Here is a 15290-nt window from a genome sequence, read left to right as displayed (position 1 = left end):
AACCACCACCAAAATGCTACAGACTTTGGTGAAAGTAGGGCCTGCTGACACAATGATTTTGGACTTCCAGCCTCCAAAACTGTGAAACAGTAATTTCCTGTTGTCTAAGCCAACCAGTGTGTGGTATTGCTATAACAACCCTAGCAAACTAAGAGAGCACCTAAGAGCAAAAATCAGCCCCTTCCTCCTGGAACCGGCTTCCCCGACATATCATCACAGTGATTTAAATTCTGAGATCCTGGGCAAGTAGCCAACATTTTATGCATGATATTTAAGTCCATGAACTATTCACATATCATCCGTAACTAAGTGAGTTGACATACTCAGGCTATCAAAAATATGACCAAATCTTGACATAATCCCTGGGCCAAACATCTGGGGAAAGCTGGCCATGGTCAAAGCATCAAAGTAACCTCCCTTTGCAGGGGTTGTGGATTTTAAATACCAAGACCCTGCAAATCTCTGTCCTTTAAATCCAAATTATAATGCCCAAAGAGGTCCAAATAATAAAACCATGTATATACAATAAAAACAAGGTTGGAAAAAACTTTCCAATAGTTGAGCCCATCACTGTTCATTTTTATTTTAAGTGTAGAGTCAGTTGGCTATGTATGAAAAATATGAATATTGCCAACTATCCATTTGCTCATTCATTTATTAAATCATTCAACAAATATATATTTAGAACTTACTATATGCTAGGCTGTTACCAAACCTCTGGACCCTCATTTGATGTCCTGTGACTATGTGGGGGTATACACCAACTTCTGGGTGGAGGACATGATAGACTTCCTCAGGGCTTTCCCTCAGATCCTCCTACTTAAATCTGATAGATACAGAATTTAGGACTTTCTGAAAAACAGGCTTTTTCCCGAGGAAGTCAGAGAGGAAATGAGGTTTGCTTATGTTTCATAAAGCACCTAAGATTCAGAACACAGCTTCAGAGACTGACCCTACTGTGATGCCCTGAGATCCTAGGTTCCACTGGATCGGACTGTCATGCTCCACAATGTTGATCCACAGTTGTAGAATTTCCAAATGTACATTACATCCTCCCAAATGCTCTATGTCCCTTAGAGGATACTCTGGTTTGCTAATGCTGCCATTTGGCAAAACACCAGAAATGGACTGGCTTTTATAAAGAGGGTTTATTTGGTTACAAAGTTACAGTCCTAAGGCCATAAAGTGCCCAGGGTAAGGTATCAACAATAGGGTACCTTCACTGGAGAAAGGCCATGGGCATCTGGAAAATCTCTGTTAGCTTGGAAGGCACATGGCTGGCCTCTGCTTGCTCCCAGGTTGCGTTTCAAAATGGCGTTCTCCAAAATGTTGCCTTTGGGGCATTTTGTCCTCTTTTAGCTGCAGCTCATTCTGTTTGTTAACACTTTTATAGCACTCCAGTGATTCAATTAAGACCTACCCTTAGTGGGTGGGGTAACACCTCCATGGAAATTATCCAATCAAAGTTCCTGCCCATAGTTGATTGAGTCACATCTCCATGGAAACATCCAATCAAAAGGTCACACCCTAATCAAAAAGATTAATCATCTGCCCCCGAAGATTGCATCAAAGAACATGGTTTTTTTCTGGGGGACATAATATATACAAACCGACACAGAGGATAACATTCTTCCACATTGAACTTGGAGACAGCAGATGTTTTTTAATACTGCCTCTGCAAAAGCCTTCTTTATTTCCTTTGTCCCAGGGGAAAGAGCAGGCTCCTGGAATGAAATCACAGTTAGAAAAGAAGCAGTTTAAGGGCCCATAATCCAAAAGTATGACTTCTAAATTGTTTTGGATCTAGGGCTTCGATTAGTTTAAGAAACACAGGGTTAAACCATTTGTAAGTGCTGGGCTTCTAGGTCAAAAACAGTCAAATATCAGCAATTCCAGATGATTCAATTTCATATTATATTGGCTTTCAATTTCCTCCCTTGCCACAGAAGGCTAGTGCTCTGTTTTTTCCACAAATCCAGCAGTCCTGAATCTTGACGGTCAGTGGTTCTGTATCTCCATGTGGTGGGTCACATGATGAGTAAAAACTAGGCCTGGTTATTCTGGGTAATGCAGATCTGCTATTCTTCAGGAGCAGGGGGCTATGGGTGACTCAGATTCTCCCCAGGACACATTCAGAGAAGACAGGTGCCCTGAGTATACTCAGCACACACAAAAATTTGCAGAGCGAGGGAATAGAAGAACTCTAGGTGCATGTGTATTAACGTTGATTTTTTAACTTTTATTTTTATTGTGGAAGCATATGCACAACAAAAAAGTTTCCATTTTAATCACTTTCAAGAATACAATTCAGTGGTATTAATTACATTCACGATGTTGTGCTACCATCACCACAATCCACTACCAAAAAAATATATATCTTTAATATTCCTAACTGTTGGTCATCTTTTGTATGCCTGATGATTCTTTCCTTGCAGAGGCCAGTGTTCACAGAAGTCAGGAACTCTCAGGGGTGCATGTAAAAGATTATTCAAGCTGTTGCTCAGCCTAATGCTTCAGTAGGTTGTCATTATAGGAGTTGGCAGCTATGCAAAAATTCAGACCTTAGTGGGTTAGCACAAGCATGTGGTTTTGATAACAGAATTCGGAATCATTTGAACAGGTTGCATTTTCATAAAAAGAGCCTATCATTAAGCACTTGTTTATTCTTATGGGATCTCTAATGCCCCCAAGTCTGAGAGGTGCCACAGATATCAAAAGGAGCTCCCAGGGAAGTTAAACACATTTTGAATTGTAGTTATTCACAGAGCCTGGTTTGTGGCTTTGCAATGACAGATCAGAGAGTAGTCACTGTTCACTCTGATATAAAAAACTTGGAACATGATTCCCCACAAGAAATATGTTTCACCCACCAGTATATAGTTATTGCACTTTTCATTTCATCCATTCTCGTATTTCTGGTCCCCTACAAGCAAAAGCAGTCAGTAATATATATTTTTAAATAAAATTTCTTGTGTTTGCTTCATGGCTAATTTTGGACCTCTTCCCTCTTTTCGTTGCTTTTCTAACGGTTCAGATGAGCATGGCCGACAGCACTCCCTGTTCCGGGGCGAGTGCCGAGAGAACTGCCCTGCAGGCCACCGCCCCGTGGAGGGTAACGTCTGCCTCCCCTGCCCAGACAACTGTGAGCTCTGCCACAGCCCACACATCTGCACGCGGTGCATGGACAGCTACTTCCTGGTGCCCACCAACCACACCTGCCAGAAGCTAGAGTGCGGGCAAGGTAAGGCTCCTCTGGGCCACGGCCCTGCACGAGGAGATGGGCTGAGGAGCTGTGGGCCTGGATATTTTGGAGACTTAAATTGTCTTCCTGGTTTTAATGTCAGCACCTGGGATGACCTTGGGTGACTCCATATACCCAGTGGGAACAGCGCCCACTGCCCCTCTCTCTTTTCCCACACACCCTTTCTCTGGGTTTCCCTTGACGCAAACTGCAGGAATGCAGCCAAGCACAGAGAAAGTGATACGGAGTCGGGGTTTGTAGGAAGGATATAGCAGCGAGAAGATTAGATTAGAATCTAGAAGTCCTGGCTAACAGTTTTCTCCTTCCCAATTACCATCTATGAGACTCTGGGCAAAATTAACCTAATTTCTCCAAGGCTTAATTTCTTCATTTATGAAAGGCACTGAAACAGGGATGCTGTAAGAAGCAAATGAGAATCAATCCACATAAAAGTAATTGAAAAATACTTAAGTGTTCCACAAATCATGTATTATTGTTATTGCTCAATTTGTTATCTTTTACAGGAAGAAGATTAAAAAACAACATTTATTGTTTTTGTTTCCCTTCATGTATGCTGTAGACTATTGCTCTCTTTAAGAATCAGATCTGGTCTGGCATTAAAGAGAACTCGAAGACATTTCAAGAATAATTAAAACACTCATTCCTTTTTCCTCTTGATGTTTACAAACACAGTATAGGATTTAAATCAAAAAACCAAGAAAGTGTTTAGGAAGGCAGTTTAAAAAAAAGAGGCAGTGCTTCTTCATTTATATACCCAATTCCATTTCTCAGAGGCAGAGCTTATTTCTCTAATAAACAAAATCCCCCAGCTTAATGTCAAAAGTAGTTGCCTGGCATTAATCCAACGTTATTCAACTTGTACCCAACCAACCTGACCCAATCTATCAAACCAATAGGAGGAGATAAAATGTGGGTGACACATATATCTTCATGGAATGGCTTTGGGTTTCTTAATTGCTCTATGGTGTGCTTAAAAATAAGTTACACATTAATATAGTTTCATAGCAATTAATGTCTCCAGTCAGTGGAAATGAGTCATATCTGTCACTCCTTTCATTGCCTAGGTGAAGTACAAGACCCAAACTATGAAGAATGTGTTCCTTGTGAAGAAGGATGTCTAGGATGCAGCTTGGGTATGTCATCTTCCTTCATTGCTTAAGGAGTTGAAATAGCTGCTTCTTTGTTCACTCATCATATTCCTGTCATCGTTGTTGCTTGAGCAGGGGGCTTTCCGTGTCATCACCATCCCACCCTCAGCATCCATTACGTAGGTTTACTCCCATGCAAACCAGGAGTCATGGTGATGAGACTTTAGCCTTTGAGGTGATGGAAAGTCTGCTTCTCTTTTGTGTAACTAGAGTTCGGGAAAGGATGGTGGCATTTTTTCCTCTGCTTGTTAGCTGGTTGGTAGGTGGAGACCTATTGGCAACTATTTGTCAGGGTACCTGGGACTCAGCCTCTCCTCAGCTGCTCAAAGTGACAACTTTTGAAAGTGAACAGTGGGGGTGAGAAACAAACTCAGGCAAAGAAACGCCTAATTATTCTAATTCCCTTGGCGTGTGAAACACAAAAGCTTGTGGGGAGAGAGATTGGGGTTTCCCTTTAAAAAACAACTCTGTTGCATGAAGCCTAAGACAATCCTTGGAGAAGAAAGCAATGTGGTGACAGTGCAGTCAATATCTCCATCATGCAATAGAAAGAGCTTATCAGTCTTCAATATATATATTTAATTCAAATCAATGACTCATCCATTCCCCTCACACCTGGATCTCCTATGGAGGGCATGGTTGGTGCAGTCTATAATGCACAGCACCATGCTGTGGTTGGTTGGATGTAAAATGAAAAATAGGGAGGCCACCCAATTCCAGAAATGTCTAATAATGTCAATTTAGGCAACATATAGAAAATAATTAGCATTTGGATCTGTGGATCTTTCAAAGGAAACACCATGTAAATCAAAAATTTAAGGAACAATTTCTCTTCACTGAGAGTCCATGTCACCCTATTAATTGTTAAGTAGTGCTTCTAAAAGTTTTAATGTGTGCACAAACCACGTAGCAAGTTTGTTAAAATTCATATTCTGATTCAGTGGTTCAGGGTGAAGCCTCAGAATTTGCATTTCTAACGAGATGCCAGATGATGCCAACGCTGTGGGGCTACAGGACACATTTGAAGTCTCAAGGGGTGAGACGGTGCCAGGATTAAGTAGACCTTTTATTGGCCTTTCCTGATGATCATGCATGAATTATAATTTATCTGATGGTTATTCACCCTCTCTCCCTATCTTAAATGGAAAAGACGTATTTTTAAATAATATCTATAACTGCAAAATAGTGGTTTTTGAACACTATTCAAACATTGATATTCAGATATTAAATAATATCTGTAACTACAAAATAGTAGTTTTTGAACACCGTTCAAACATTGAACACCATTCAAACATTACCTTCCACTATGAAACGAGGCCTATTTTACTGGAAAATAAAACACAATAACAAAGTCACACTTAAGAAAGGGGTAACATTTAGAGTCAGAGATTTAAGGGTGAGATACTAATATTGGGAAGCAAAAATAGACCTAAACATAAATTTTTAAAGTACTAAAATAAAATTTTAAAAATAGGCAAATTCCAGTGTCTCTTATGCAATAGGAGATGGTTTCCCAGGGAACAAGGATCAGTGTTTTGACCATCTTGATTTCACTTTTTGCCTATTTGTCCATTAGGTTTCACACCCTGGCTAACTTATTGTGGTCTCCACTTCTGTCTCTGTTCAGTATACCCATCTTTGATGCATCTTTGTGCATCCTGGAGATGTAGATATGTATGTGTATGTATATATATCTTAAACTTGAGATTTGGTCTTTCTTGGCTCTGCTCAGAGATGGTAGTGGAACAAGTCAGCAAGTTAGACATCGAGCAAAGAAGATGCTCCTTCCATATCTTTAAGACACCTTGAAAGGGATGTACAAATTTGTGAATTCATTCAGGATCGGTGAGGGCCTTGGCACAGAGGGGGGAAGCAGTGACAGCCATGATCACCAGGGATCTGCATTGTGCTCACTTGCTCCTTAACTGACCAGCTAAAGATGAGGCCAAGGTAGAGCTGTGGGGAAATGAATTTCATGGCCTACACGACTCTTTGGGAGTCAATTTGAATTAGCAGAATAAATCAGAACGTTACAAAGTTACTATTGAAATATTCAATTCATTCTCCCCTTTTAAAAACTTTGTTTACTGAGTGCCAAGTGCTCACCTTGGCACTGGGAATTCTAAGGTGATGGGGCTGTGATCTTGCTGTAAGGCTCTTGTTGACCGTCACACCTGGAGCCAGATCGTCTACAAGGCAACCTGCCAGCAGAGAAAGCTACAAAGTGCTGCGGGGTCCTGGGAGAGGATGATGACAGCATTGTAAATATGATTCAGCTGCTAATTTCTAATTTTAGAATTTTTAACTCAACAGTTTCTCTTAATATATAAAGCCTCTGTATATTGGACCCTGTGCATTCTCGGATTGCGTTGGCTCAACTCAATTATCACCTTATTTCTGAAGCCTTTGCTGATCTCTGCTGTAGAATTAATTCTTTTTCTTGTTTCCCTCACGGCACTTCATGTGTAGGCCAATGATAATACTTTTTACAGCTGTCTTGTGTAATGTTTGTTGTGCATATCTTTCTGCCTAGACACTAAACTACTTTAGAATAAGATCTGAGCCTTATACACTCTGCTCCCACAAGACCTAGCATGTAATAAGGGTGCCCAGCATATAATAAATACACAATACATGTAAAAATGTTTGGTGAATTGAATCAGAGAGTTGTCCAAACTCAAAGTAGTGACACATGGCTGGGGATACCCAGGGATTTAGATATGTCCAATCAAACTTTGTTTATGGGCCAAGAAAAAGAAGAGGGGAAAAAATTCATACAATACAAAAATAAATTATTTTTCATGGAATTATTGGATTATAAGGGCGATTTTGAAGAGGACATGATTTATTAGGTTTCATAATTTTAATAAGATATAAATAATTTGCTGTGAATTTTCCTGAGATTCTTCTTGTGAGAAGGGATGTCATTCTTTGGTGAGAACTCACCTTTTTCCATTTTATTAATGTAGATTCATCTTTGGACCAGGTATAGAAGATCTCTAGAGAAGTTAGCAGAAAAGTGAAATCAGTCACCTTATGACATTTTATCCATACTACATAATAATTAGCTGTTGGAAATTGTGAGAATTTTTTCTGAGTTTTTCATTCCTTTCCAGATATTTGGTGCACTATAGATTAAGATCTATTTTTTACAGCTAATAAAAAAGAACTTGAGCATCATATTGAGTGGGATCACTTCTAGTTCCTGGGTGGAGCTAGCTATTTGATATTTCAAGGAGATGTTACCAGAAAGGAGACAGAAAACAAAATGCACAACCAAAAAAAAGTGATTGTTCCATCTGGAGGAAAATATTGAATTTCATACTCTGGGAAAAAAAACAAGAGTGTTTTTATTATTATGTGGCTAGATTTTTCTTCTTTACCAGGCTATACAAAAAGAGATAATATTTTATATAATGTCGTTTTGTTCCCAGAGGATTTGATGCCAAATTCTTTGTCTTTCTAATCAGCATCCTGAATGGAAAGTTTAAGATAAATGGAAATGTTCTAAATTATATTTGTCATTAATTGAGGTGAGAAGTAAATGTAGCGATTTTTTTTAGAAAATCCTTTTCATTGTTTGCCTTTTATAAAAAGAAATTATTCTGGTATCACACACACACATATATAGCATAAAATTTGCCATTTTAACCATTTTTTAAGTGTAGAATTCAGAGGCATTAAGTACATTTGCAATGTTTTACCACCATCACCACCATCTATTCCCAAAACTTTTCATCACCCCAAACAGAAACTCTGTATCTTTTAAGCAATAACTTCCCATTCCTCCCTCCTGCCCAGCCTCTGGTTTCCTCTAATCTACTTTCTGTCTCTATTAATTTGTTTGTTCTATATATTTCATATGAGTGGAATCACACAGTATTTGTCCTTTTATGTCCGGCTTATTTCACTTAAAATAATGTCTTCAAGATTCACGCATGTTGCAGCTGGTATCAGAATCCATTCCTTTTTATAATATTCCGTTGTATGGATATACCACATTTTGTTTATCCACTCATCTGTTAATGGGCCTTTGGGTTATTTCCACCTTTCGACTATTGTGAATAATGCTGCTGTGAACATTGGCCTACAAGTATTTGAGTTCCTGTTTTCGATTCTGTGGGATATATACATAGGAGTGGGACTGCTGGGTCATTCCATATCTAACTTTTTGAGGAAGTACCAAACTTTCCCTGGAGTAAGCTTTATCAGATGTTTTGAGGCATCTTTTTTTTTTTGCTTCAGATATATTCACATACCATGCAGTCATACAAAGCACACATCCAGTTGTTCACAGTACCATTATATAGTTGTGCATTCATCAACAAAATTAATTTTTGAACATTTTCATTACCACACACACAAAAATAGTAAGAATAAAAATTAAAGTAAAAAAGAACACTGGGTGTCTTTTTTTTTTTTTTTTTTGCCCCTATTTTTCTGCTCATTCATCCAAACACTGGACAAAGAGGAGTGTGGTCCTTATGGCTTTCCCAATCACATTGTCACCCCCCCATAAGCTACATTTTTATATACTTGTCTTCAAGATTCATGGTTCTGGGTTGTAGTTTGATAGTTTCAGGTATTTACTGCTAGCTATTCCAATTCATTAGAACCTAAAAAGGGTTGTCTAAATTGTGCATAAGAGTGCCCACCTGAGTGACCTCTCAGCTCCTTTTGGAATCTCTCAGCCACTGAAACTTATTTCGTTTCCTTTCACATCCATTTTTTGGTCAAGAAGGTGTTCTCCATCCCACAATGCAGTGTCTAGTTTCCTCCCTGGGAGTCATATTCCACATTGCCGGGGAGATTCACTCCCCTGGGTGTCTGATCCCACGTAGTGGGAAGGGCAGTGATTTCACCTGCCCAGTTGACTTAGCTAGAAAGAGAGGGTCACATCTGAGCAACAAAGACGCATTCGGAAGAAGGCTCTTAGGCACAATTATAGGGAGGCCTAGCCTCTCCTTTGCAGTAACAGTCTTCCCAAGGGCAAGTCCCATGACTGAGTGCTCAGCCCATCAAACCACCGGTCCCCTATGTCTGTGAGCACATCAGCAACCATCGAAGTGGGGAAGCCCAACACCCCTGAATTCTCCTCAAGAGGGCTCTGCATATTTTTTTTCATTGCTTTTTTTTTTAATTAACTCTTTTTTTTAATTATATCAAAAAAACTTTTAAAAAAGTACAATAAAAAAGCATTTCAAACAAACATAATAAGGGAGTAAGAAAAAATACAACTAACCTAAAATAACTACTTTACTTCCAACATGTTCCTACCCTACCCCAAGAAAATAACCTAATATAGCAACATTTCTGTGAACTTGTTCCTACCATACGCATCAGAAATTAACAAACCATAGTCATTTCTGGGCATTCCCAGTACATTAAATTTACCCACAATAGCTTATGTGTTCTTATTGGGTTATCATTCCCAATAAGAATGATTAATTGCTCTCTATTGCTAGTTCCCCTACATTCTACATTATAAACCATTTATTTTACATTTTTCAATGTTCACATTAGTGGTAGCATATAATATTTCTCTTTTTGTGCCTGGCTTATTTCGCTCAGCATTATGTCTTCAAGGTTCATCCATGTTGTCATATGTTTCATGAGATCGTTCCTTCTTACTGCCGTGTAGTATTCCATCGTGTGTATATACCACATTTTATTTATCCATTCATCTGTTGAAGGACATTTGGGTTGTTTCCATCTCTTGGCAATTGTGAATAATGCTGCTATGAACATTGGCGTGCAGATATCTGTTCGTGTCACTGCTTTCAGATCTTCTGGGTATATACCAAGAAGTGCAATCACTGGATCTAAGGGTAACTCTATATCTAGTTTCTAAGGAACTGCCAGACTGACTTCCAGAGTGGCTGAACCATTATACAGTCCCACCAACAATGAATAAGAGTTCCAATTTCTCCACATCCTCTCCAGCATTTGTAGCTTCCTGTTTGTTTAATGGCAGCCATTCTAATTGGTGTGAGATGGTATGTCATTGTGGTCTTAATTTGCAACTCTCTAATAGCTAGTGAAGCTGAACATTTTTTCATGTGTTTCTTGCCCTTTTGTATTTCCTCTTCAGAGAACTGTCTTTTCATATCTTTTGCCCATTTTATAATTGGGCTATCTATATTATTGTCATTGAGTTGTAGGATTTCTTTATATATGCAAAATATCAGTCTTGTGTCAGATACACTGTTTCCAAAAATTTTTTCCCATTGAGTTGGCTGCCTCTTCACCTTTTTGAGAAATTCCTTTGAGGTACAGAAACTTCTAAGCTTGAGGAGTTCCCGTTTATCTATTTTTTCTTTTGTTGCTTGTGCTTTGAGTGTAAAGTCTAGGAAGTGGCCACCTAATACTAGGTCTTGAAGATGTTTCCCTACATTATCTTCTAGGAGTTTTATGGTACTGTCTTTTATGTTGAGGTCTTTGATCCACTTTGAGTTAATTTTTGTGTAGGGTGTGAGGTAGGGGTCCTTTTTCATTCTTTTGGATATGGATATCCAACTCTCCCAGCCCCATTTGTTGAAAAGACTGTTATGTCACAGTTCAGTGACTTTGGGGGCCTTATCAAAGATCAGTTGGCCATAGATCTGGGGGTCTATCTCTGAATTCCCAATTCAATTCCATTGATCAATATGTCTATCTTTGTGCCAGTACCATGCTGTTTTGACAACTGTGGCTTTATAATAAGCTTCAAAGTTGGGGAGTGTAAGTCCTCCCACTTCTTTTTTCTTTTTTAGAGTGTTTTTAGCAATTCAAGGCATCTTCCCTTTCCAAATAAATTTGATAACTAGCTTTTCCAAGTCTGCAGAGTAGGTTGTTGGAATTTTGATTGGGATTGCATTGAGTCTGTAGATGAGCTAGGCTAGAATTGACATCTTAATGACATTTAGCTTTCCTATCCATGAACATGGAATATTTTTACATCTTTTAAGGTCCCCTTCTATTTCTTTTAGTAGAGTTCTGTAGTTTTCTTTGTATAGGTCTTTTACCTCTTTGGTTAAGTTTATTCCTAGGTACTTGATTTTTTTAGTTGCTATTGAAAATGGTATCTTTTTCTTGAGTGTCTCTTCAGTTTGTTCATTTCTAGCATATAGAAACATTACTGACTTATGTGCATTAACCTTGTATCCCACTACTTTGCTAAATTTGTTTATTAGCTCTAGTAGCTATATTGTCGATTTCTCAGGGTTTTCCAGATATAAGATCATATCACCTGCAAATAATGATAGTTTTACTTCTTCCTTTCCCATTTGGATGCCTTTTATTTCTTTGTCTTGCCAGATTGCCCTGGCTAGCACTTCTAGGACAATGTTGAATAAAAGTGGTGACAGCGGGCATCCTTGTCTTGTTCCTGATCTTAGAGGGAAGGCTTTCAGTCTCTCACCATTGAGTACTATGCTGGCTGAGGGTTTTTCACATATGCTCTTTACCACATTGAGGAAGTTTCCTTAATTCCTACTTTTTGAAGTGTTTTTATCAAAAATAGATGTTGGATTTTGTCAAATGCTTTCTCAGCATTGTTGAGCTGATCATTTGATTTTTCTCTTTTGATTTGTTAATGTGCTGTAGTACATTGATTGGTTTTCTTATGTGGAACCATCCTTGCATGCCTGGAATGATCCCCACTTGGTCATGGTGTATGATTTTTTTTACTGTGTCTTTCGATTCAATTTGCAAGTATTTTGTTGAGAATTTTTGCATCTATAGTCATTAGGGAGATTGGCCCGTAGTTTTCCTTTTTTGTAACATCTTTGCCTCGTTTTGGTATTAGATTGATGTTAGCTTCATAAAATGTGTTAGGTAGTGTTCCATTTTCTTTGGTGTTTTGAAAGAGTTTAAGTAAAAAGACAAATTAGAGAATGTAGTAATAGATATAACACTTGACTGTAACCTAAGATTTGGTTCCATACCTACATCATCATTGACTTAATGGTTTATTTTAATTAAATTGCATAAGGACTCTTTACTTCATTACGTCATCAATAAAACAGAAATTAGTATGCCTTATCTTGGCTCAGAATTTGTTGATGAAATTCCACTAATATGTACTCACTGAAATGACTGCAGTGCCTACTCTTGGGGGGAAAATATACACAAATTTTAAACAAGTAACTGCGGTCTGATTCTAGAGTAAAGAGTATCATGTTGCTAGGAATAATAAAAAGATAAAGGAAAATCTTTTCTGTCCTTTCCATCAGTTCTAACACACCGACAACTAGGCTCAGTTTGGCAACAGCTTGATGCCGAATGGCATGACTGAATTTAACAGTCAAACAGTGAAACTGTTCATAAGAATCATGTAAATTGATTTAGGGTCACTGCTCACCAAAGCTGTCAGCCTTTAAAACATGCATCTGGAATGTTCTGAGATGGACAGAGCAGATAGGGTAGATCCTCACAGCAGCAAGACTGAGAGAATAGACAGGCACATTCTCCATCAGCTCTGCCTCCTCTCCTCCGCTTTTCCTCCCTTCCATTTCATACACCTCCATCTCCACGAGAGGCTCATTTGCTCTTTGGGTGACCAGGTTCCATTATAAGGGAGTGATTGGCAGGAGACACTTCTCTCTTTCTCTTCCAAGTGACTATGAAGCACGCTCTCTCCACCCCAACCCATGTTAAATCCAAGCTTCAGATCCAGGAATCAGAGAACCAACTCCATTCACTCTTGCTACTCACTCTTTCTATAAGGAATGAGACCTTATTCATAGAAGAAAAAATATCTGAGACATGAATTGCATGCTTTAGTTTGCCAATGGAGCAGACATGCAGGGGATTTTCTAATTAAATATTGTAGTCACAAATCAATATTTATTTCATTTTACCCAGATTGGCCATTGGACCTTTTCTACAAACTTTCAGAGAAATAGGAAGAGTGTCAAACAGTTCTGGCACCTTCCAAACCAAAGGCATGGCAGAGTAAATTTTATACTAGAGCTGTGTCTCCTTTAAATTGGAGCAAGTTGCTATTATCAATCTAAACCTCAGCATTCATAAAGGGCCTTCTTTCCAATGACCTTGATGCACATCCACTGTCCAGCCAACCTTAGAACATGACCCAGGTCATTACCTACCATTATCTCCAAGGTCAGACTGGGAAAGCACGTTCGGGATGCATCTTCTCTCTAAATGGCCAAAGAGCCAGTCTCAAAAGAAGAATTAGAATCTAAATGCATTGTCACCAGTGCTGAAGAAATGAGAATGAAGTGAGCTCTGTTAGACAATGCTGTCTGAAAAACGTAATTTTGAAAATGATTGTTTTGATTTTTCATTCATTAGGGCTTCTCTTTCCCCTTATTTTCTAAATTACACTTTATTTCAATGGTGGGGATCAAGAGGAAATGAGACCTTAAAAAATAGAACATAATGTTGGAAGAATTTGTGAAAGTTTTGCAGTTTTTGTGTCCCTTATTTATTCTGGCTTCCTTCATTAATTAATTTAGCAAATATTTATTGCATGCTTTTGCACTTTCTGCTTTTCCATCATTTGTTCAGTGTATTTAACAAATGATTGTACTATATCACCTAATATTTGTTGAACATCATCATTCTCTAGGTATCCATTAAACACTTAATGTAGGTGATACCATTTACCTCTCAAAACAATCCAACAAAGATTTTTAGAGATGGGGAAACAGGATCAGAGAAGCTTTGAAAGTTGCCCAACTTTTTACAAATGGGAAGTGATAGAGCAGTTAAGGAACAAAGTCAGCAATGCTTAATTGGATCAGAATTTCCAATTCTTTTCTAATGGAAAAGTTTTGGTAATGGATGATGGTGATGGTGGCACAACATTTTGAATATAATTAACAACACTGAATAATATATACGAATATGGTTACAGGGAAAATTTAAGGTTGCATATATGTTAGTAAAATGAAAAAATTTTTAAAAAGAAACAAAGTCAACTTTCAGCAACCTTGCACTTACTTTGATCATGTTGTCTTCACAAGAAGAGGTGGTTGGCTCAGAAGCTCTTTGTCACATGAGGATAGAGAGTGATGTGCTATGATAACACACAGTGGTTTAAAACAACAAAGGTTTATTTCTTACACATGCCACCTGTTCATCACAGATCAGCTGAGATCTCTGCTCTGCATTCTCCTCGGTCCAGGACCCAGGCTGATGGGGCAGTCACTGCCTTGTCATGGCAGATGCAAAGCACATCTGTCTATTAGAGGATCCCTCAGCATGTGACACTTGTAACTTCTGCTCACATATTTTTGGCAAAACAAGTCACATTGTCCTGTGCGAAATCACAGGGGCAGGGCGTGCAATCTTACCGTGTGCCTGGAAAAGAGAGAATTTTAGTGAAATCCTAATGACCAGCTCGCCGTGGCCATGCCTGGGACTGTCACAGGTGTTCTCCGAGCTCTCGTGTCAGTTGTATGCCCATGAAACAGTCCAAAATGTGTGCCCACTCCACTTAACTAAAGAATTTCTGCCACTTTATCTTTACTAAATTGTCCATTATCTTACCGTGCATTGCCTGATCTTCTGCCTTCTCTCAAAAACATCTTTTGGAGAAGTTGCTCTTTAAAAAAAAAAAAAAAAAAAAAAGTGAGGGTTTTTCCCAAAGTATTCTGCTTTCTACTATCTCACTTCTCTCTCTGATCCCTGGGAAACTGAAGGGTCCAAAAGAGGATCGGTGATGAATGACATGCGGTCAATAGGTGGACTGACGGCTCAAAGGATCTTGACCTTTCCTTCACCTTCATCATTCAAGTTCCTGTTATAAGAAGAATGGTGTACTGCTATCTCTTGCCCTTGTCTGCTGCCCAAAAAAATGCACTGACCCATAGGGCACCAGTCTAGGGAATTTGGAAAACTCTCTCTCATATTTTGAGTTTGGCTCAAGAAATATT

General features: G+C 38.7%; 1 protein-coding gene across 1 annotated transcript in view; it reads left to right on the top strand.

The window, feature by feature from the left end:
* Positions 1–15290, top strand: part of PCSK5 (proprotein convertase subtilisin/kexin type 5) — a 422934-nt gene that overhangs the window by 327560 nt on the left and 80084 nt on the right. The window contains exons 23-24 of the mRNA XM_037797346.1: positions 3035–3241; positions 4327–4395. Coding sequence (XP_037653274.1) covers positions 3035–3241; positions 4327–4395 — 276 coding nt within the window. The remainder of the gene's footprint in view (positions 1–3034; positions 3242–4326; positions 4396–15290) is intronic.

Source organism: Choloepus didactylus, chromosome 10, assembly GCF_015220235.1.
Source record: "Choloepus didactylus isolate mChoDid1 chromosome 10, mChoDid1.pri, whole genome shotgun sequence".
Classification (NCBI taxonomy): Eukaryota; Metazoa; Chordata; class Mammalia; order Pilosa; family Megalonychidae; genus Choloepus; species Choloepus didactylus.
The sequence above is the reverse complement of the archived record's forward strand: the minus strand, read 5'-3'. Positions and strand labels throughout refer to the sequence as shown.